Below are 23,863 nucleotides of genomic sequence, written 5' to 3'. Positions count from 1 at the left end.
GGCAGTCTGCTCCTGGTATTAAAAGTGCATGTTTCAGTCTGCATGTCAGAATTGAAATAGAAGAGGATTTGAGAAGTCACTCAAAATGTGCCCTCATTTTCTTTCTTCAGCATTAATCAGAATTTCTATGGCAAAATGAACCCCCTCATTGTGTTCCTTTTTAAATTAAATGTTTTAAGTGTTACCAGTTTATTCCAATTGAGATGGCTTCAAGTGTGCCATACTTTTGTCATAATGAAGACCGTAAGCGCTCTAGTTGTTTTTAAGAACACTCTGGGACATTCTGTCATTGGGCTATACTTGGGCTACATCTTGGTGATATTTGGGCTACATTTGGGCTCTTTTGTCTCTGGTGGCCATCTTGGGAGACTTATTTGTTATAAAGTTTCCTAATTTCCTCATTTACTGCAGTCTCCTCAGTAGGAAATACTTTCAGTTTTTTACTTTGATTCCATCAAGAAGGCATTCAGATTTGTCACACTTGCCATAAATTCAGAATGTTAGCACTCTTTTTGCTCATTAGATCACTGTAGTAAAGCTACTGCTCACCAGGGAAAACTGCTGCTGGTATTGGAAGTGCATGTTTCAGTCTGCATGTCAGAATTTTTTAATGAAATAGAGGATTTGAGAAGTCACTCAAAATGTGCCCTCATTTTTCTTTCTACAGCACTAATCATACTTTTTATGGAAAAATGAACCCCCTCATTTTGTTCCTTTTTAAGTTAAATGTTTTAAGAGTTACCACTTTAATCCAAGCAAGATGGCTTCAGGTGTGCCATACGTTTATCATAAGTAGGACTGTTCGCGCTCTAGTTGTTCTTTTGAACACACTGGGAAGCTGCAGTAGAACACAAAGGAATCAACTGACAGTCTCTGCCCTTGTTGGATGTACATGTTTTACTGAGAATGTCAGACTTCATTCTCACATGACTGAGAAAGATAATGTGAATTTACAGAAAATAAGATCACCTTCCAAACCTCTGTGGGAAAAGCATGAGAAAATATTTTCCTCTCAATCCTGATATCCCAGCAGAAGGCTTTTTCACATGGTGAAATCACCTTAGAACATACCACAATTCCTAAAATGAGTATGGTACCATCAACAAATGATTTATAATGTAACTAAAGTCTTAAAACCTTCTATTACCTGCAATGCTTTTTAATGAGGTGCCAAATTTCAAGTAATTCTGTTCAGCCGTTCGGGCTGTACCTTGGACTAAAGGTCCCTATGGAAAAATGCATGGGGAAAACGTGTTTTGGGACCCCCCTTTTTTCTCGCCCCCCGCTTGACGAATCACCCCAAGACTTTCAGGGTAGGAGCGGAGCGCCCCACCTATTTTGAAAATTTTGCGAGGATTCGTCAACCGGCGCCAAAGTTATTCCAAATAGAATGTTGCGGATTTCCTATGGAAACACGGTCCTAACTAGAACTATCTACTGGCGACCGCCAGTAGATAGTGTGTGTGTGTGTGTGTGTGTGTATATATGTGTGTGTGTGTGTATATATATATATATATATGTGTGTGTGTATATATGTGTGTGTATATATGTGTATATATATGTATTCACTGAAAAAACCATAGGTTTCACACATGTTATAGTTAGCGGAAATTTTACTGATAAAAAACCAATGAAATTCCCCCGTTATAGTTAGTGCTGGCAACTATAACTCACGCGACCGCAATCCTCTGCTGATGCTAATACTGTATTTAGACACTTATTTGCCCATGTCTTCTTCCATACATTTTTAGCTATACATATATTACAAATATTTTTTTTTCATAAAGACACATATGTCATCAGCAGAAGATTGCGGTCGCGTGAGTTATAGTTGCCTGCACTAACTATAACGGGGGAATTTCATTGGTTTTTTATCAGTAAAATTTCCGCTAACTATAACGTGTGTGAAACCTATGGTTTTTTCAGTGAATTTGTACGGTTTTTTAAATGCTAAGTTACTTTACGCCATTCGTGGCGTGCGCGCCCACTTAACGCAGTTTGTTCCGTGCGCGCACGGTGCGCTTCGCTTTGCGCACCGCGCGCCCACTTTATGCAGTTAGTGCCGTGCACGCACGGTGGGCACGCGGTGCGCTATGCGCACCGCGTGCCCACGTTACGCTAGATGGGCCATGTACGCACGATCCGCTTCGCGCACCGTGCGCACATGGAGGACATATGATGCACTTCGTTTTGAAAGGTAATATTTTAATTTTTCGTATATGTTATAAGCCATGCACAAATGGTGCCCTTCGGGCACCATTTGCACACGGGGTGGGGAGAGTGTGGATAATTTTTTTTATTATTTTTTGTTTTAATATTTTAGCTTAACTCATCTTTAATAAGCCATGCACAATTGGTGCCCTTCGGGCAGCAATTGCACACGGGGTGGGGAGAGTGTGGATAATTTTTTTTTAATAAAAATTCCGTTTTTGGCCTTGGGGGATCTTTGGGGACTCCCTCAACATTGCTATGTGTGTGGGAGCTGTCTAAACAGACCCTTTACATGTTTTTGGGCTTAATATTTTAAACATCACTCTCAGTGCGAGAGAGAAAATGGCGGCCGCCGCTTCCTGGTTTCGGCCGATTCGAATGTTTACTAAGATCTAAGAGCCAATCAGAATCGCGCTCGCGCACGCCACCGTACGCGTACGGTAAGCGTACCGTAAGCGCACTGTAAGCTGGCTCAGAAATATATATTGATTTAAAGGCTATTTTTGCAGCGTGAATCTTTCTGGATTCACTATGCTGTGCATTATTCCGCGATCTTGTGGTTGGGTCCGGATTCGTAGTCTTTTCTTTGTTTTTTTTTTTTTTTTTTTTGTAGCCCAGGTGGGCGTCGACGTACACCATTTGGTGCACCTCCCGTGACGTCGTCGTGCTTCCTGCGGAAGTCCCACCTTTGGGGCGCCATCTTCAGATTCTTTTTTCCGCCGTTGGGTCTGGATCGTCATCGGGAAGCTCCAGAATTACACTCGAAGGAAGAAGGAAGAAAAGCGAGTTTCGTCGATAGAAACACTAGAAGATATCAGGAAAGGAAAAGATTTCATCAGGAGCGCGAAGAAAGGAGGACCAGCGCCCTTTTTCTTCGACGGCCTTGGAGAATGCACGCTCAGAGACCCTGAGCGCAATGGACAAGACGCCATTCAAGTTCTGCCCAAACTGCCACCACAAGTTCGCGCAGAGAGACCAGCATCCGGTCTGCAACCTCTGCCTACCGGTCGATCACCAGAGTATCGACTGCAACGCCTGCTCAGCCTTCGCGCCGAAGACACTCAGGGTGAGAGAGCGGCAGAGAAGGGCCAACGCCAGCATGGATGGCAAGGGGAAGCCCCCGACGCTCTACGCTCTGGGCCTCTCCTCGGACGACGAGGACAACGTCGCCGAGACAGCCGAAAACTTCACGGTCGTAGAGACCGACAAGAAAAAAGAAGACTAGGTAAGAGAATCGTCGAGCGCAAAACAGAAAGTACCTCGACAACACGAGGGTGACTCGAGAAAATCTGAGTCAAAGTCCACGAAGGGAGCCCCGGCGCCGAAAACTTCGACGTCCAAAGGGGGAACCACGGACAAGAGGCCGAGCGGATCCTTAGATAAGGACTCCCTGGTGCCGAAAGACGCCGAAAGGCAAGGGTCGTCGAAAGCATCCCATGAAACGGGCCGATCGACGCAGAAAGAACGTTCGACGTCGACGCAAGTTTCATCGAAAAGACCCGCGGTCGACGCCGAAAGCATCTCCGAGATGGAGAAAAAGAAGAGGCGGCTCGAGGCCGAAATGGAGAACATCCTTCAAAGAAAGAAGGAGTTCGACGCCAGAATGAAGGAATTCAAGATTCCAACGGTTCCATCAGCGGACGTCGAGGAGGTCGAAGACGAGTTCGACGCCGAAGGGCTGACAAGGGAACTCGAAGAGGAAGAAGAGCCCTATTATGAGGGAGAAGCCGAGGAAGAAGACCAACGGTCGTTCTACGAATCGGCGGCATCTACCAGCAACGACGTCGAATGGCACGATCTCGACACCGAAAACCCGGAGGAGCCCGTGGACACGTACCCTTCGAGGCCTTCGCCACCCGACGACATCGGGGTCTACAATATGGTGGTCAGGAGCGCAGCAATGGCCTTCGGCGTCAAACTCGACGAGGAGAAACCGAAAGCCGATTTTCTCGTCGAGACACTGCTCCCCATCCAGACAAGGAGCCAGTTCCTCCCCATGCTACAAAGCGTGATGAATCAGGGGAGAGAAGCCTTCAAGGAACCTGCGACCTGCCGGTCGATCACGCCCAGGACAGAGAAGAAATATAAGCACTCCTCCCTGGACCCCCCTTACATCAAGGGTAGCGTGACCGCGGACTCCATCATAGCCTCCACGGCCAGGAGAAGGGCCAACGTACCAGCAACTTCGGGCCCACCCCCGGATAAGGAGAGCAGGAGGATTGACCTCACAGGAAGAAAGGTCGAGAGGAACGCCGCAATGCACTGGCGCATGGCGAATTCAAATGCACTCCTCAATAGACGCCAATACCAGCACTGGGATGAGATGGGGGAGTTAGTAAAGCACCTCCCCGAAGAATACCGGCAGAGAGCCTCTCACCTGATAGATGAAGGCAAAAACATCGCCAACTCCTGTATAAAGACGGCGTTGGATGGGGCAGAAACTTCAGCAAGACTCATGGCCATAGGGGTCACAGAGAGGAGGCATGCATGGCTAAATCTCGGGATTCAAACCGGAAGTGCAGAACAACATCCTTGGCACCCCCTTCAATGGAGAGACACTGTTCGGAGCAACAGTGGACGACAAGCTCACCCAGCTGAAAAAAGAAAACGAGACGGCGAGGTCCATGGGGGCCCTACAGCTGAGGGGAATGAGGCGAGGAAATCCCTCGAAGACCCTACGGTAGGGGAGGAAGCCAGCAGGGGACGTCGCACCAGGCGTTCCAACAAAGTCAGCAGAGTGAAGGTCACGGACAAGGTCAGCAGAAGCAAAGCTGGCAATATCAACCTCGGGGCCAGTCCTTTCGCGGGAGAGGGAACGGACGTGGCCAAAGGAGGAGAGGGGGCGAACAGCCCTCGACGAAGTGACTCAGCACGCAAGAGGTCGCCTACCCTCGTCAGGACCCCAAGGGTGAGGCGCAAAAAATTGTCATCAGGGGGAAGAGAAAATTCAAGAGCCTACGAGCATACGACACCAGTAGGCGGAAGACTGAGGTTCTACCTTCAGGAGTGGCGGCGTATAACCACAGACAAGTGGATACGAAACGTTGTGCAGTACGGGTACTGCGCAGATTTGGAGAAAAGACCTCCAAACAGGAAACCAAGGGGAAGACTGAGATCAGCCCAAGAACTGGCAATACTCAGAGAAGAAACGCGGAAACTCCTGCAAAAGGGAGCCATAGAGACAGTGCCGTTCAGAGAACGCAACAAAGGGGTCTACTCAAACTACTTCGTGGTTCCGAAGGTAGACGGAGACCTCAGACCCATACTAGACCTCCGTTACCTAAACAAGTTCATCAGAACGCAAAGGTTCAAAATTACTTCACTGCAGGAGGTTCTGCCACAGATAAGAGAAGGGGACTTCATGGTCACCGTGGACCTCAAGGATGCCTATCTTCACATCCCAATAAACAGAAGGCACAAGGGCCTTCTAAGATTCAACATCGGACAAGAACACTACCAGTTCACGACCCTGGCCTTCGGATTAAAATCAGCACCAAGGGTCTTTACAAAATGCCTGTCGGCGGTAGCGGCGCACCTACGAAGGCAGGGAATACATGTCTACCCCTACTTGGACGACTGGCTGGTCAAGGCAAACTCACGCGGAAAGTGCGAGAGGCACGCAAAACGCGTAATAGACACCCTCACAAATCTGGGATTCTCGATCCACTGGGGAAAATCATCGATGGAACCGGAGCAGGTGAAGATTTTCCTGGGGGCAAAGATCAACTCCCGCAACAGTACAGTAGTGCCCAGCGAGAGGAGGACAGAGGCTCTACTGAAGGAGGCGAAGCTCTACCAGAAGGGGCGAGCTCTGACAGTGAGGGCTGTGAGCAAGATGATGGGGATGATGGCGTCCTGTATCCAGCTGGTGCCGAATGTACGCCTGCACATGAGACCATTCCAGGAATGGCTACAACAACAATGGTCACAAGCAAACGGAAGCTGGGAGGATCTAGTGGTTGTTACGCACGCAGTGCAGGAGGAGATAACTTGGTGGAACAGAGACAACATAACAGCAGGGAGAAGCCTGACACCACCAATCCCAACAGTGACCATTACCACGGACGCATCGCAGAAGGGATGGGGAGCGCACATGGACAACCTCAGAGTGAGGGGTCTATGGGCCCCAGCAGATGCGGTCCGCCATATCAACTACCTCGAGTTGAAAACAATCCTGCTAGCCCTGAAGGCATTCCAGAGGCACCTGTTCAACAAGAGGTTGTTGGTCCAAACAGACAACACCACGGCGATGTTCTACATCAACAAACAAGGGGGGACACAGTCGTTCCCGCTCTCATCCCTAGCTCAGGAGATTTGGAGATGGGCCATACCTCTCAGGATAGATCTACTGGCAATTCACCTACCGGGGAAGGACAATGTAGAGGCAGACTGGCTAAGCAGGCAGACCTCAGCATCACACGAGTGGGAGCTCAATGGCCAGGAAACGGAGAAACTCTTCCGGAGATGGGGGACTCCCACAGTAGACCTTTTTGCAACACGCCACAATGCAAAATGCCAAAGCTTCGCGTCCAGGCATCCAGATCAGCAATCCAAGGGAAATGCCCTATGGATAAGCTGGTCGAGGACATTTGCCTACGCCTTTCCACCGATACCCCTGTTGCACAGAGTGCTCGACAAGTGCAGAACCAGCAACATGACCCTGATCCTGGTGGCTCCGCAGTGGGCGAGGCAGACATGGTTCTCACAAATTCAAGAAATGGCACAAGGCGACCCATACAGGTTCGAGAGGAGGAAGGACCTGCTCTCAATGCAAAACGGAGAGGTCCTGCACCCAGAGCCAGAGACCCTAAACCTGGCGGCATGGCTCCTGAAGACCTAGAGTTCGCACACCTAAGATTGCCGCCGAGCACGATGCGAGTGCTACGGGAGGCGAGGAAACCAACTACACGAAAATGCTACAGCGCAAAGTGGAAGAGGTTCACTGTGTGGTGCCGGAAAAAGGGCCTGCAAAACAGAATGACAAGAGACTCAACAGTACTGAGGTACCTCACACACCTTCTAAAGAGTAACCTCTGCTCGAGCTCACTAAGGGTACACCTAGCGGCCATCGTGGCCTACACCAGAGGTGAAAAAGGTGGAAGTTTCTTCAGCTCGCAGGTGGTGAGGAGATTCATGGAAGGAGCCAAAAGGATGGCCCCCCCGAAAAGGTTGCCGCCGCCGGCATGGAATCTGAATGTGGTCCTGACGGAGCTCATGAAGGCACCGTTTGAACCCATTCACAAGGCCACACTGCAGATGTTGACGATGAAAACAGCCTTTCTGGTGGCCATAACCTCACTACGCAGGGTGAGCGAGCTTCAAGCACTAACGCTGCAGGAACCCTACATTCAGATTCACAAAGATAGAATAGTCCTGAGAACGGACCCACACTTCATGCCCAAGGTAGTGTCGGCGTTCCACATAAATCAGGCTATCCAGATACCAAGTTTCTTCCAAAACCCGACTACAAACGCAGAAAAGGCACTGCACACCCTCGATGCCAGAAGAGCGGTGATGCACTACATTGAGAGAACCAAGGAACTCAGGAAGTCGAAACAGCTGTTTGTGTCCTTTGCTACTAGCTTCATGGGTAGACCAGTGACTAAGGGCACCATCGCAAGGTGGATTGCCCTCACTATTCAGTTCTGCCACAAACAGGCTGGACAGGAGCTAGCGGAGGGGCCGCAGGCTCACTCCACAAGGAAGAAAGGGGCCACCGTGGCCTTCCTGGCGAACACGCCCATCCAGGACATATGCTTCGCGGCAACTTGGGCATCTGTGCACACGTTCACGAAACACTACTGCGTGGACATTCAGATGAACAAGGAAGCACAGGTTGGACAGAAGGTGCTTCAGCACATTTTCAACGACCAACGCTCATCTACCACCCAGCCGCCACAGAACTAGGAAAACCGCTACAAAATCGATGCACAGCATAGTGAATCCAGAAAGATTCACGCTGCAAAACGAATAGTTTCTTACCTGTCGGTGTAGTTTTGCAGCTTGAAGATCTTTCTGGATTCACTAGCGAACCCACCCACCTCCGCCAGGAAGATGAGGCTGGAGGAAGAGGGGGTAAAATGGAAAAGATCAAAGAAATACAAACATACAGATAAAGGGACAAGAAGGATTAATCAACCGCCTAGGGTTAAAAAAAAAAAAAAAAAAGAGGAAAGGAAAAAAGAACCCGAAGATGGCGCCCCAAAGGTGGGACTTCCGCAGGAAGCACGACGACGTCACGGGAGGTGCACCAAATGGTGTACGTCGACGCCCACCTGGGCTACAAAAAAAAAAAAAAAAAACAAAGAAAAGACTACGAATCCGGACCCAACCACAAGATCGCGGAATAATGCACAGCATAGTGAATCCAGAAAGATCTTCAAGCTGCAAAACTACACCGACAGGTAAGAAACTATTCGTTTCTCAGAATCCACTGAACAGATTTACACCAAACCTACAAAAGGCACTTCCTTGACCTGAGGACTACCTCTCTGCCAAATTTCTAGTAATTCTGTTCAGTCGTTCGGGCTGTAGCCCTGTCTAAAGGTCCTATGGAAAAATGCATGGGAAAAACGCGTTTTGGGACCCCCCTTTTATCTCAGCCCCCGCTTGACGAATCCCCCCGAGACTTTCAGGGTAGGAGCGGAGCGCAGCGCCCCACCTATTTTGAAAAATTCGCGAGGATTCGTCGACCGGCGCCAAAGTTATTCAAAATAGAATGTTGCGGTTTTCCTATGGTAAGAGGGTCCTAACTATAACTACCTACTGGCGACCGCCAGTAGTTAATATATGTGTGTGTGTGTGTATATATATATATATATATATATATATATATATGTGTGTGTGTGTGTGTGTATATATTACCTACTGGCGGTCGCCAGTAGGTAGTTATAGTTAGGACCCCTTTTCCATAGGAAATCCGCAACATTCTATTTTGAATAACTTTGGCGCCGGTCGATGAATCCTCGCGAATTTCTCAAAATAGGTGGGGCGCTACGCTCCGCTCCTACCCTGAAAGTCTCGGGGGGGATTCGTCAAGCGGGGGCTGAGATAAAAGGGGGGTCCCAAAACGCGTTTTTCCCATGCATTTTTCCATAGGACCTTTAGACAGAGCTACAGCCCGAACGGCTGAACAGAATTACTAGAAATTTGGCAGAGAGGTAGTCCCTATGTCAAGGAAGTGCCTTTTGTAGGTTTGGTGTAAATCTGTTCAGTAGATTCTGAGAAAATAGCCTTTAAATCAATATATATATCTGAGCCCGCTTACGGTACGCTTACCGTACCTTACCGTACGCGTACGGTGGCGTGCGCGAGCGCGATTCTGATTGGCTCTTAGATCTTAGTAAACATTCGAATCGGCCGAAACCAGGAAGCGGCGTCCGCCATTTTGTCTCTCGCACTGAGTGTTATTTATCAAACATGATGCCCAAAAACATGTTACGGGGCTGTTTTGACAACTCCCTCCCACATAGTCATGTTGAGGGAGTCCCCAAACATCCCCCAAGAGCAAAAACGGTTTTATTTTTTTTTCGGCAATTTCGCCGAGTACGCTTACCGTACGGTAAAAAATAGAAATAAAAAAAACACTATCCAAACTTACCCCACCCCCTGTGCTTTTGGTGGCCATAGGCCACCAAATGTACAGGGCTTATTACATCAGAAAAAAAACTATATTTTGGCAACATGAAATTATAAAATCGAAATAAAAAAAACACTATCCACATTGACCCCACCCCCTGTGCTTTTGGTGGCCGAAGGCCACCAAATGTACAGGGCTTATTAAAGTTGATAAAAACCGTGCACGGAACGCACTGCGTTAACTGGGCGCGCACGCCACGAATGGCGTAAAGTAACTTAGCATTTAAAAAAACGTACAAATTCACTGAAAAAAACCATAGGTTTCACACATGTTATAGTTAGCGGAAATTTTACTGATAAAAAACCAATGAAATTGCCCCGTTATAGTTAGTGCTGGCAACTATAACTCACGCGACCGCAATCTTCTGCTGATGACATATGTGTCTTTATAAAAAAAAATATTTGTAATATATGTATAGCTAAAAATGTATGGAAGAAGACATGGGCAAATAAGTGTCTAAATACAGTATTAGCATCAGCAGAGGATTGCGGTCGCGTGAGTTATAGTTGCCAGCACTAACTATAACGGGGCAATTTCATTGGTTTTTTATCAGTAAAATTTCCGCTAACTATAACATGTGTGAAACCTATGGTTTTTTCAGTGAATATATATATATATATATATATATATATATATCACTGAAAAAACCATAGGTTTCACACACGTTATAGTTAGGAATTATCATTTACAAAACCTTGCAAATTCACTTAAAAAACCATAGGTTTCACACATGTTATAGTTAGCTGTACATTTCACTCGTAAAAAACCAATGAAATTCCACGTTATAGTTAGATCAGGTAACTATAACTTGCACGCCCACAATAAACTGCTGATGACGTCACATAGTACATCACTCATGACATGGTCAGTGACATCACTCATGACATCAATGATGACATCTGAAATTACACATTGTGGATTGCGGTCGCGCAAGTTATAGTTACCTGATCTAACTATAACGTGGAATTTAATTGTTTTTTTACGAGTGAAATGTACAGCTAACTATAACGTGTGTGAAACCTATCGTTTTTTCAGTGAATTTGTACGGTTTTTTTAAATGCTAAGTTATGTATTTATTTTTTTATTTTTTTTTCTGGTTTTTCACTATGCGCACACCCTGCGCGCACGGTGCGCTTCGCGCACCGTGCGCGCGCTGTGGGCTCTCGGTGCGCTTCGCACACCGAGCGCACGCGTTGCGCAGTCCATGCCGTGCGCGCCTCGCCTTTTTTTACGCAGTAACATTTGTTTTTTTCTCCCTTGTGGGTCCTTTAATTTATTTAATAAATGTGATTGGTACTGCTTTATTTTTTTTGCTGTGCGCGTACGGTAAGCTTACCGTACGCGTACCCCGCGATTTTTTTTAAAAATTATAAAATTTATTTTTCGTACTTTTGGGTCCTTCTTGGACCCCCTGACAAACACTAGGGGGTCTGCAACTCTCTTCGTTGCCCCGTTTCACGTTCCCCACCTTTGTTTCTCAGTGCGAGAGACAGAAAATGGCGGCCGACACTTCCTGATTTCGACCGATTCGAATGTTTACAGTCATGTAACCACCAATCAGAATTGAGCTCGCGCACGGCACCGTACGCTTACGGTAAGCGCACGGAGCGTGCTTACAGATATATATATATATATTGATTTAAATGCTATTTTCTCAGGACCTACTGAACAGATTTACACCAGACCTAAATAAGGCACATCCCTGACCTGAGGACTACCTCTCTGCCAAATTTCAAGTAATTCTGTTCAGCCGTTCGGGCTGTACCTTCGACTAAAGGTCCTATGGAAAAATGCATGGGGAAAACTAGTTTTGGGACCCCCCTTTTTTCTTGGCCCCCTCTTGACGAATCACCCCGAGACTTTCAGGGTAGGAGCTGAACGGTCACCTACCTACCTACCTACCTCGCTACCTACATACCTACATACCTACATACCTACATACATACATACATATCACTGGGCATGTGGCTCGGATCCAGCGGACGAAAAAACAGTATGGGCCTATGCTGTGTACTTACCTGTCGGATACCTCATGTCCTCCATGTGGGAAGGTGCTGCGCCAGATGAGACGCTGGTCTCCTGGACGGATTAATGCGCCAGGTGGGTGGCGATGCTGACCGCAGCGCCAAGAAAGGGGGTATGGACGAATGAGAGTGGCCGCGGTGATCTCTCAGGGCTCCGTCCTGGCAAACCCCGAGGCGATTCTAGGCTGGCAAGGGAAAGCCACACAGCACTATGCCAGTCCCTCAACCCCAGAAGTCACCAACCTCTTTGGCAGAGCCAATCACACGGTCACTGGCTGGGACCCTCCTAAGCCACTGGGCTGCTGCAAGGTCGACCATGGACTCCGCAACAGTCTGGGTGCCATCTAGCCAGTATCCCAGGGCTCCACACCGATCCCTCTGTGCCTGGGCGGTGCACACGAAGCCTTTGAGTTGCCTGTATTTGATGCCTAGGTTGCTTTATATGCCCCATTTTGTTCTGTTTTTCAGGTAGTGTCCGATCATGCATTGAGCTTGTAATTTCATTTTTGCGCCATCAATGGATCCTGAACACTAAAGAAACCTGTTCATAGGCTTAATGTTAAGTGTAATTGTTAACCACACTCTACCGGACATTCATTCTTTCTTTTGAAGACTTGTGCAGTAACAAGCCAATATTGTTAGCATTCTAGGTAGTCCTCCAGCTCTGTCAAAATCACATTACTTGTTTCCTGTGAATATGTTGGGTTCCTATTAGCCACCTCTTTAGATTTTATCAGGATGTTTTTCAAAGTATAGGTAACCTCACAAACGGATATAGGAAACTGTTTATTATTAAAAACCTTAAAAAAAAACAAAAAAAGGGGTGTGTATCTTTTGAGTCTGTTTTGTAGAGGCATTGGTCCCCCACCTTGGAGGGCTTTCAAAACAATGCTGTGGTTTAAAAGCTATGCGCTGACACAGTGTAAGCCAGTGCAGATCTTTTAAAGCCATGGAGGCAGCTGGCCTCCTGGATCTGTTTACGACCAGCTTAGCAGCAGAGACCTGAACTCTTTGCAGTGTATTTAGAAGAAACTCTGGCGCTCCTTTCAAAAGTGTTACAATAGTCCAAATTCTCGAAATACCACAACGTATGAGTGTTTTAGCAGTAGGAGGCAACGGCAGGAGAATCATCTGAAGACCCGGAAGTAGTGAGAAACCTGTGCAAGCAACTTTATTCACCTGTTTCCATAGACCGCTTATTGTTAAATGTAACCTCTAAGTTACTAACTGATTCAGAAGATGACTCTACAGGAGAAGGCACTGGCCAGAGGTTGGAGGCAATTGCCGTCAGGACTTTGCTTGCAGGGCATTAGAAGAGTTAGTTTTTTCCTTGCTAAATTTAAGGGAATTAAGATTGAGCCAGCTGATATCATTAATAGAATTATGAAAAGCAGTGACAGATTCTGGTTGGCTGTTGTCAAAAGACAGAATGAACTGAGTGTCATCCACATAATTCACCACTCTAAAATTATGAGATTTAAGGAGTGATTAGGGGGTCTTAGATAGATATTGGAAAAGACTGAGCTCAAAGCTGAGCCTTGTGGAACTCAGTGTTTTCAAATTCTTAAAATCAGAGCGGTAGAGGGAAAAGGTAACTGCCTGAGAACGTTCGGATAAATAAGAACACATCCAGGTGTATACAGTGCCACATATACTGATCGAAGCAAGTCGATCCAAAAGCATATTGTGGTTCACCGTATCGAATGCAGCTGAAAGGTCTAAGAGGACCAAGACCGCTGATTGGCCACCATCAGTCCCCATTCTGAGTTCATCCAGTGCTGTGAGCAAAACCGATTCTGTGTCATGATCTGGCATGAAGCTAAGCAGCTCACCTTGGAGGTTCTCTTCCATAAATTGACTGTTTCCTACAGATGAAATGTTCAGTGTTTTAGCTGGATACGGCAGGAGAGATATTGGCCTCTAGTTGATGAGGACCCCAAGGGTCAAGGGAAAGCTTTTTTCATATAGAAGGAACTATCTCCTCCTTCCAGGCTAGAGGAACAATTCCTGATTCGAGAGACTGATTGCAAAGTTGCACACGTTCCAGAAAGAGTTAATCTGTTGGCTCTTTCTAGACTCTATGGGGTAAAGGGTCAATAGGGAGCTGGATGAAGTAGAACTAGTAATGGTGCAAAAGAGATCCTCCATTAGGGGTTTCAAATTATTCGAACTAATTCCTGTACTGAGGGTACCTTCCTAAGGAGGATGTTGACTTCAGAACCAGGATCATTTAATGGATGAAGTACACAAATAGTTTCTGGAATCTTGCCGATCTTGTCCTAAAAAAAAATCTGAAAATTTGTTACAAATCTCCTGTGAGGATGTGACTTCCTGGCTCAGGCATTTAGGATTCGAGACATTACGCAAAATGTCAAACCTTTTTTAGATTCATTAAGAGTGGCCTAGATGGCATGGGCATAATAACTTGCTTTGGTATTTCCAATTTCACTTTTATATTCATGAGTTTTTTTTGTTTTGTTTTATGGTGACGGGGGCATTCAAAAACTAGTCTCTTTTGAAAAATCCTGTCAATTAACCAAGGAAATTGATAATTCATGCAACCACATAACGTTTCCTGCTTAATGACCTGAACGAGTCCAATTTTTTTAGTGGGCGATTAAGAGACGTTGCCTTGCAAATATTGTGCAAATGGTTCACATTGTCCTTCAAGAGGGACTCTGGTATTGAAGGCTGCAGTGATTTGAAATGCTTAACTAAATATGCTAGAGTCTCCAGTCCAGTGTAAGTCATGGGAGACTGAATCGTATGGGATGACTTGCCTTCTTGGTAACTTTACTTTGTTTTCTCAGATTGTCCGAAGAGGGATGCCACCAGGAGGAGGTGGGGAAGTTGTTTTCTCTTGCCCAGTAAGGAAGGTTTTGAGACCCCTTCAGCTGACTGAACCTGGAAAGATCAAACGCATTCGTGGAGTTGCGTATCCTTTTTCTTTGAAATGTACCTCTCCTCCTGCGAGATGTGGAAGATAGATTCCAGGAACAATTGGTGCTGTTACTATTGATGTGGTGGTGTGTGCTAATTTCATTATGTGCTTCAGAGTTTTGCACAGGGCCCTCAAACAGATTCTGGATTTGTACAGTTCATAATAAATACAGAAGTAGGAGTTCCAAACATAATTTACACTATTGTCCTTGAGTCTAAAAAGCATCCTAGCAAAGGCATTACTCGTTAATGCAGTCTGTCTTTTATGATTCTTTATGCGGGCATCCAAGGCAGTTGGCTAATTTTCTGAGTGCGCTTCTGAAGTTGGTGAGAGATTAAATTCATCAGTGAACTCATTTGCTTCTGACGAGAAACGTTTCAGAATTGGTGCAGACATGTTGCTGCCACTACCTCGGCTGGTGATTGAGATGTACTGGCCTGGGGTGGGCTGGTAAGTGTAGAGCTCTACCCACCTAAAAGCTTAGCTATCACATTGTTACATCACAGTAAAAAAAAAAAATGCCATCAAATATAAGTCACACAGCCTTGTTTATATTCATGTGTTAGCTGACGAATGCGTAGGTCTGACCGTCTGTATAATATTTAGGCTCACTTTGTCTTGTTAGTTTACAACCTCCAGGAAGTTTTTGAATGTGATGGAAAAACCTACTTTGGTCTTAGCTTGCATAAACATTACTTGCGGTTTTAATAGTATGTCTTTACTAACTTTGTAGGTTTTGGAAAGTGCCTGCGTGGGATTCAAGGGCCCAAGCTGAGTGCACAAGGGTATTCTGTGAGAGACGCTGCTTGGCAGGGATTTTAGTATAATCATTGCAAGAGTCGTGGAAAATCCATGAGCAATTGAGATCTGTTAGCAGAGGGTAAAGCAGGTATGGCCACGGATGAGGTACACAAGCTGGTCAAAGTGTACTGAGTTGTCTCCCGTTTGTTTATCTTTAGCAAATCAATTGAAATGAATCCAGCTGTTAACTGTTTACTGTTGAAACGTGTCCAACAGATCTATTGATTTAGGACCACTGATGTATTCAGCTTTCCTCTCACCTCAACACACTTCGTTCTGCTTCAGTCTGGCTGTTTCGTTTGGTATACTGGATTTCCATTTCTTTTGGTGACTAACTGCTTAACCTTCACTCGCACTCTAAGCTGTTATCTCATTGTATTCTTTAATATCGCTGATCACAGTCCATTGTTCTTGTTTTGGCTGCACTCTTTCTACTCTTGCGCTCCACTCATCATTTATGGCCTGCTAAGGCTGGGAATTGTATGGGATGTGTTTCTGCAGAGCACTGGAGATTTCTTGCTGACAGTATTTTCGGGTACTGTATGCGCCTGAAGGTGCGGGGTTTTCTATATCTCAATCTTCGGGTGTAATCATTAAATACCCCCACCACTTGTCGTATGAACCTATGATCGTCGTAACAAAAAATCATTGGGGACTTTTAGTTCAGTCAATAAAGAGAACTGGTATGAGTTAAAGGGTTTTATTTGCAGTCTTTAATCTGTTTACTCATTGGGTATTATTCCTTAGATTTCAACATTAAAAGTTAATATAATCCTTCAATCGATGTTTGATTATAAATAGAACAAGATGCTCTTTAGAATCAGTTGATCTAGTAATGGAGCAAGTGTTCCATAAAAGGAAAATTCCCTAATTCAAAGAAGTTGTAACAGTGAGAGAGAAAGGGGTCAGTTCAGGAACTCAGAAAGAGTACTGATTAGAGAATCAGTGCCCAAGCATTAAGCCTTCGCATAATAAGCTGTCAAGTATTCGCTGAAATTATTAGCAGACAATTTGGCAAAATCTAAGTAAGTCAATCGCTCATAAAGTAAGGCTTCCGAAGCTCACATGAGTGTCTCCAGTCAGAGTCCAGGAAGGAATCCTGAATATAGCTGCTACTTTAGGAACAGACACTAATATAAACACACAACTTTTATGTTGCAACATTATTTTCTTTCTTCATGCTCCAATAGAATTTAAGTAAAATACTGTGAATAAGTAAACTCCCCATTTCTGCATAGTAACACAATAGGCTTTCAGGCATTTAACAGTAAAAAGTTACAATGTTGATATTTTGCGATCCAGAAATTCTTCCCATGAATCATCCTTCCTGTCGCATCCTCTTCTCCCAGTAAGAATTCGCTATCCGTTGTCTAATGCAAAACAAATGTCTAGTCACTATCTAACAATGTTTCAGGAAACATAAAACACCTATAATTAAGAAACGTCATGTGCAAACTACTATTCAATGTGAAAAACAGGCCTTGTGCATTCTTTTTCAGACAACAGAGCACCCACAGTTGGGTTAACTTAAACCAGCACTTTTATTTATTTGCAGGCCTATAACACTTAAGTATAATTCACACTATACTAGATGCAAACTTTGTAGTAGGTAAACGTAAGCTTTACACCTTATTAAAATTATTTTTTTTGCGAATAAAGTTCATGTCAACACGTCCTTTCCCAATACCATGATGTCTATTGCATCCTGCCAGGACTGAGCCTTGGATTCAGTTGCATGATGGACATAATTGTTGATAAGTGATTGTTGATTTACAATGTCCACTATTAAATATGGTTTCCTTGATGTGAACATAGATTTTCAGTCCGTGTGTCTCCGCAGATTGCCAACAGAATGGTAGACTCTGCTAGGGGCATTCTGAACAAGTTCATTCCAGACATCTACATCTACACTGATCACTTAAAGGGAGCCAATTCAGGAAAGTAAGTATGAAGCAGTTTCGCACACAATTTAGTGTGAACTAATTATGGTTTATCAGTTTGTATACTGGCATTGATTGTATGGTAAATAAGTATTTGCATTACCAAAGACTCCTTTCCAGGAACACCAGCAATATGGATTTGTATTATTTGGCCTATTTCTTGAAAGCTTAACTAGAACGGTTCTTTATCTGGGGTTTGCAGCACCTACTCCAGGGGTCCACAGATGTTTTGACAATGTAAAACTGTAAATATAAAGGAGTTTTGAACTGAAGGATAAAAATAAAGTTGGTATCCGTAGCTTGATTTGTAGGAGCAGCACAAGCACAGTATCTAGAATTGGAGATTGTTGGTCTCAATTGAAGCACATGTTTGTGCTGACAAAGTTCATGCTTTAGGAGCAAAGACGACCCGTCAAATGCTAGAGTCTAGCATATTGTACTTCGTCTTTTAGCAATAAAATTAAATTTTGAAAAGCTCCAAGCTGACACAATGGTTTTTGTTGTTTTCTTTAATAAAATGTTTCAGAATTTGAGGCAGGTTTGTTCCTGCTTTTTTTTGGTATTGCTTTGAGGTTTAAATGTACAAGTTTCTCATGCAGGGATCCGAAGCTTCCAATAGGGATTCAGTGGGGTTCCAGCATAGTCAAAAGGCTACGTACTGCTGAACTAGAAGAATCCCAGTTCCTGGCCATTGGACGCAGTAGGCAATAGTGTCTGATTTTAAAACCTGCAAACGTTTCATTCATGTGACCTTTTTATTTGGGACGGCGCTGCTCCCTTTTTGTGCCATTGCATCAGTGACTAAACCTTTTCTTCCTATTGATGTGTGTTTCTCTGCTTAAGTGGCAGGAGCCATTATGGACTTGACGGCAGGTGCCACAAAGGGCTGGGAGTGATCTTTTGGTTGTTCAGAAGTGATTTTCTAAAAAGCCCTACATAAACCAGCTTTTTCCTGATGGTTCATTGATTCTTGATGTTCTTGACCTTGTAACCTTGACAGCAATATACTAATCTCCATTTTGTTCAAATGGTCTTATTCCGGTAACTGGAGGATGGGTCTATATTCCATGGTGGGTGATAATGTGAATGTGCAATGCTAAAAACGTGTGAACACCAGGGATGTTTCCTGTTTCTCTGCCTTCGTACACAACGTAGCCGTTCAGGCATTTCATAACATGAGTGCCTTGCTTTGTGGATTGCTTGTATATTGTGTCGAAAGCATTGCAAATAATGATTTGTGCAGAATGTGTCCAGTGTCCAGTTGAATTCCGATTAACAAAATCAGAATGTACAGAGGCTCTGGCATGCATTTTTACATAGGTCACACTTTTTTTTTCTTCACATACTTGCATTGCATAATCTCATTATGGGCCAGGAGGTGATGCTGATTTGGTCGAATTGGCACAATTTCAGTTTCGGTCATCAGATAGATTTGCACTATAGCCCAGGCCTCAATGTTCATAGGTCATCTTAGGAAGTGTGTGAATGATTGTGAACAATGTGGAGGCTAGTAGACTGAAATATTTAATTGTTGACCCTTCTGGTGTTACCTTTAGAGTTCTAATGAACACCGTCTCTATCCAAAAATTTGAAGCCAAGTTTTGGATTGTGCAGCATCCTCTTGAAACCAGATGCCTATAGCAAAGAGGTTTCCGAATAAGGCATTAAAGAAGGGATAGTGGGTGGGTATGAAATATTGTTCTGCTGTTTGTCAAGTATACTACTCAGTAGATGAAATCAAAAAATGAGTAGTGTGGAATGTAGTCTTCATGCTGATCACCACCGGCAGGTTAGTAAAGAAGTATAGTAGGCGAGGCAGAATCACCATTTTCGGGATTGCCACTCGGCCCATTACTGAGAGCGGCAGCGAGGTCCAAAATGCAATCTGTGACCAGAGTGCCCGTATAGTTTTGTTCCGGTTTCCCTCTGAGGTCAGTTGCAGTTATGTAAATTTGTACACCAACGTATTTGAACGTGTGTGAGGCAACCGACCGGGATAACTGCCCGAACGGAATCGCCTCTGGACGTTCCCCAGGGTGGAAAAAAAGGCGACTTACTCGTTTATGGGGAGTCCTGAAAGTTGTGCAAAGTGGGAACCAGATACTCACCGCCGTGACTTGCCATTGACCCTTGGTCCGCACTGACACCGCCACCGCCGAGAGTCCAGGGGAGCAGAGCGCCAGCGCCAGCACCAGCGTCAGGGAAGCCTCATCTCTCGCGTCGCCGCCCCGGGACTACAACTCCCGGCAGCCCCAGCGGCGGCGCGTCGACCTGACGCCGCGACAGCCCCAGGAGGCGCCTACAAATCCAGAAGAGGCCCGCCTCGCGGGACGCCCCGGGCGAAGCCCGGGCAAAGGGCGGGCCGTCTGTGGCCGTCCGGGGCTGGACAAGGCTGGGCTGGGCCACCCCTCTAACCGGTACTATATGTTCTTTGGGACTGTTCGTTTTAACACCTGGTCGATTGTGTGAGGTTTGCTCTGCTAAGGTCTTTCATGTTCTGATTGCTGCTGTTACAAACGTATTGAGGCATCTGTTGTAGAATACGCTATGGCGAAAAACTACAACAAGGGCTCTATAGCGGGGGGGGGGGGGGGGGGTCAGGGACCCTAGACGCTTATTTAAAAAAAGCTAAAAATGCCGTGTCAAAAGAAATTGAAATTGTGGAAAGAAGGCTGCCATTAGAGCCTTTTACCCAGCTTAACTTAGTTGTTTCTACACAGGCTACTCATTCTATCTCTTCTGGGCCTGCTTTAGAGTCCTGTCTTTCCAGTGCCCAATTTTCGATGAATGTCTCTAGTCCTCCTCTCTCCCCCCCAGCCTTACGCACTAGGCAGTTAAAGATACCTTCTGTTGCCCCTGTTAAAGTACCCAAGGGCAAGAGAAAAGCTACTCATGCCCCCAAAGGAAACCATCAACAAGCTAAACAACCTAGGAATAAAGATCCTGGCCAAGGGTTGGTTCATCCGGAAGGTAGTTTAGTGGTTGAGGCAACTCCTGTTAAGGGAAATGGGCTTACAATACATAGGGCTCAAGGGGAGGTAGCTACTATGAGGGACATTTCAGTTGATTTGATTAAGCTGTTGGACGAGCGCTTGGGGGCGATTATATCGCCAGTCTTGGATAGACTTGGTAAGATTGACGATAGACTTATTCTCATTGAACGTCATATAGCGGGTCAAAGTGCACCGGTGTTAAGGCCTAATCCATCTGATTTACATCCCCTAAATGTAGTCACTTCTAGAGTGTCTGAACTGGTTGAGTCTATGTCTACTCCTGTTGCTGGCCCTATAAACCCCTTACCACCTGTTCGGGGAATCAATGGTGTTAGCCCAGGGTCGAGGGGTCATACTGAAAGACAATGTTCTCGGGGGGAGCTTACACATAAGGATCGCCCACTAAATTTGCCACCAGAGGCCTGCCCATATACGGTTATTTTGGCCAATGTCCCGAAAATTTGTGATGGCAAGGAAGAGCATTGGTCTTCCCTGAAAAATAAAGCCCTCCACTATTTGGCTGGGAAGACAGTCTTGGGGAGTCACCTCTTTGATTGTTTTAAAATGGTGAGAAGGGTTCCTTGGGTGGGGAAGTCCAAGAAGACTCTGAAGGGTGACTGTCGTTGTGAATTTTAGTTCCCCCGATATAGTTGACCACATTTTAAGACCAGCAGGGTCTATTAGAATCCAACAGGACTATGTTAATGTTCTCCCATTGGGCTTTTTTTATCCACCACCTTTTTTGGGGCCTGTCGGAATGAGAGAGCATACCTTTCAGCATGTCCCTGCAAGTAAAACACTGCTATTAAGTAATAGATATGAAGTCCATAGTACTTTAGATGTTAATGACTGACTCAGGGTCGATAGAGTTTATACCCATAATAACGTATCCAGTGCAGTTTCTTCCAATTCTCTTGGGTTTTTACCTCCAGGATACCTGCTGTGGATAATATTGTCAATTCCAGTGCTCCAACAGTTAAAACTTTACCTTTACAGACAGCCTGTTACAAGAGTCACGCAGAGGCGTCCTGAGGAAGTTTCTGTAGTTGGGAGCGGAATTGCTCCTATTATTAATTTTGATAATTTAGGTGTTGAGTTGCCTAATAATGGAGTAGAAGCTGATCCACTACCTCTTTCATTTAATTTGGAAAATTGTTTAATAAAAGAGCGAGAGTGTGTAGGAGGCACTCCAGCAATAGATATAATTACTACTTTATCATGGAATATTGCTGGTCTTCGCTCTAAAAGAGGTGATCAAAACTGGAGGGCTTTTCTTTCCACTTATCATATAATTGCTCTGCAAGAAACATGGGAGGCTACAGATCCTTACTACCTGGATGGGTATCAGTCCTTCACCAAATACGCTGTGCCTTCTGTTATGGGGAGACCACGAGGGGGTCTTTTGTTATTATTCAGTCTAAAGTTATTATATAGTATGGAGCTGTTAGTGACCAATTCTTCTCATATTTTAGCGGTGAAAATGCAATGTGTTAATTTGCCATCATTATTGGTGGTTAATTTTTATAACTCATTCACTAGATTGGATGAGTTAGAGCATCTCAAAGCACTGTTCAGATTCTTGGACGAGTATGATGCAATTAATGTTAAACCTTATTTGCTTTTACTTTTTGGCGATTTTTAATATTCATGTATGTCATCTTAATTGTTTAGCAAATAACCATGATTTTTGCCCGCATGAGGCTATCCATTTTGAACACTCTAAGGGTGGGATATATTTAGAGAGTATGGTATCGGCCTATGATTTACACATGCCTGTTCAAGACTTGTTGGTTCCCGTCCCTACGTTTACGGGTCAAGGCCATTGTAGTACAATTGACTACATCTTCGTATCTCGCATACTGATAAACTTACTGGGTACTTTTCGTGTTATGCAAAATGCCTTAAGTGATCACAATCCTCTTACTCTGGAAATCAAAGTTAAGGCCTTGAGGAAAGATGTTCCCTTGCCTTCGATCTCCAACACAAATCTAGAGACTACTAGTCAGGGAAGACGATTGAGATGGGATGTTATTACCCCGGCCGATTTCCTTGAAAATTTATATGAAAGTAAAAAAGAGGATTTTAGCCTGTGTCTTTCGGCAGTGGCTCAACCGAGGGTTATTCTGGGTGCCTTTGATAGAATAACTAAACAAGTTGTGGGGAATCTTACCAGTCATGGGAGACCAAGGCCCAAGAAATTTAAAAACTGGTTTGACCATGCTTGTTCCAGTGCTCATTCTGCTCTCTTATCGGCATTGAAAGAATCCGGTAACAACCCTAGTAAGATAGCAGAGGCTAGAAGATGTTACAAAAAAGCAATAAAGGACAGGAAAAATCAGTTAAAAAATAAGGCATGGGATGATTTGTCCGACGCAAGTATCCAGAAAAATAGTAGCCAGTTCTGGAAGGTGATTAATAGTCCTCTTTTTGATGAACTGGAGAATACTAACAAAGAATGTCTCATCCCGCCAGACAGATGGGTGGCTCATTTTAGTGGTCTTTACTCGGAGATTCAAGCACTTAATCCAGTAAATTATGCGGATAGTACATTAGCCTCAAGAATCCTTTTGAAGGAGGAAGAAGTCCTGGAGGCCATTGAGTCAATGGCAAAAGGTAAAGCCCCAGGACCGGATGGAGTTCCTGCGGACCTTTTATAGGGCTGACTCAAGGTTTTGGGCAAAACTTTTAACTCGTGTTTTTAATGCTGTATCTGAGGCCGGTGCTCCTAAATCTTGGGGCAAAGCTGTTATTGTTCCTCTTTTTAAAAAAGGTTCAAGAGAAGATCCGGCTTGTTATCGGCCTATTTCTCTCTTGGATTCTGCCATGAAAGTAATGGGTAAAGTTGTCCTTGCTCGCTTAACAGTGTGGTTGGAGGAGAAATCTATAATCTCTGACCTACAATATGGGTTCAGACAAGGAAGGGGTACGTAGGTCAATGCCTTAATTTACATCTCATTATTGGGAAATACACGGTCGCTAAGCAAGGGGACCTCCATTTAGCTTTTATGGATTTGTCCACTGCTTTCGATCTTGTAAATCGGCAAAAATTATGGGCCTTATTAGCCGTTTTGGGGCTTGATCCGGTACTGATTTCTTTTTTGGCTGTTATCCACGAGGACACTACCGCAGTTGTCCGCTATAGTGAAGACGGGAGTCAGACAGACGCTTGGCAGGTAAAGCGTGGAGTAAGACAGGGGTGCATTCTTGCCCCCCTACTTTTCTCGCTTTACATTAATAATTTGGGTGTGGTTTTAACCTTGGTTAGTAAAGATATTCCCAAAGCCGGCTCAAAAATGATCCCCGCATTACTATAT

The 23,863-nt window shown here is 44.9% G+C and overlaps 1 protein-coding gene across 1 annotated transcript in view; it reads left to right on the top strand.

Annotated features, from left to right (window-relative positions):
- Nucleotides 1-23,863, top strand: part of RCL1 (RNA terminal phosphate cyclase like 1) — a 215,721-nt gene that overhangs the window by 108,311 nt on the left and 83,547 nt on the right. Inside the window, exons 5-6 of the mRNA XM_085632927.1 lie at nt 14,685-14,809; nt 17,432-17,557. Coding sequence (XP_085489053.1) covers nt 14,685-14,809; nt 17,432-17,557 — 251 coding nt within the window. The remainder of the gene's footprint in view (nt 1-14,684; nt 14,810-17,431; nt 17,558-23,863) is intronic.

The sequence above is a fragment of the Triturus cristatus genome, chromosome 2_1 (assembly GCF_964204655.1).
Source record: "Triturus cristatus chromosome 2_1, aTriCri1.1, whole genome shotgun sequence".
In the NCBI taxonomy this organism is placed as follows: Eukaryota; Metazoa; Chordata; class Amphibia; order Caudata; family Salamandridae; genus Triturus; species Triturus cristatus.
Note: the sequence above shows the minus strand (reverse complement) of the source record. Positions and strands in the feature narration are given on the sequence as shown.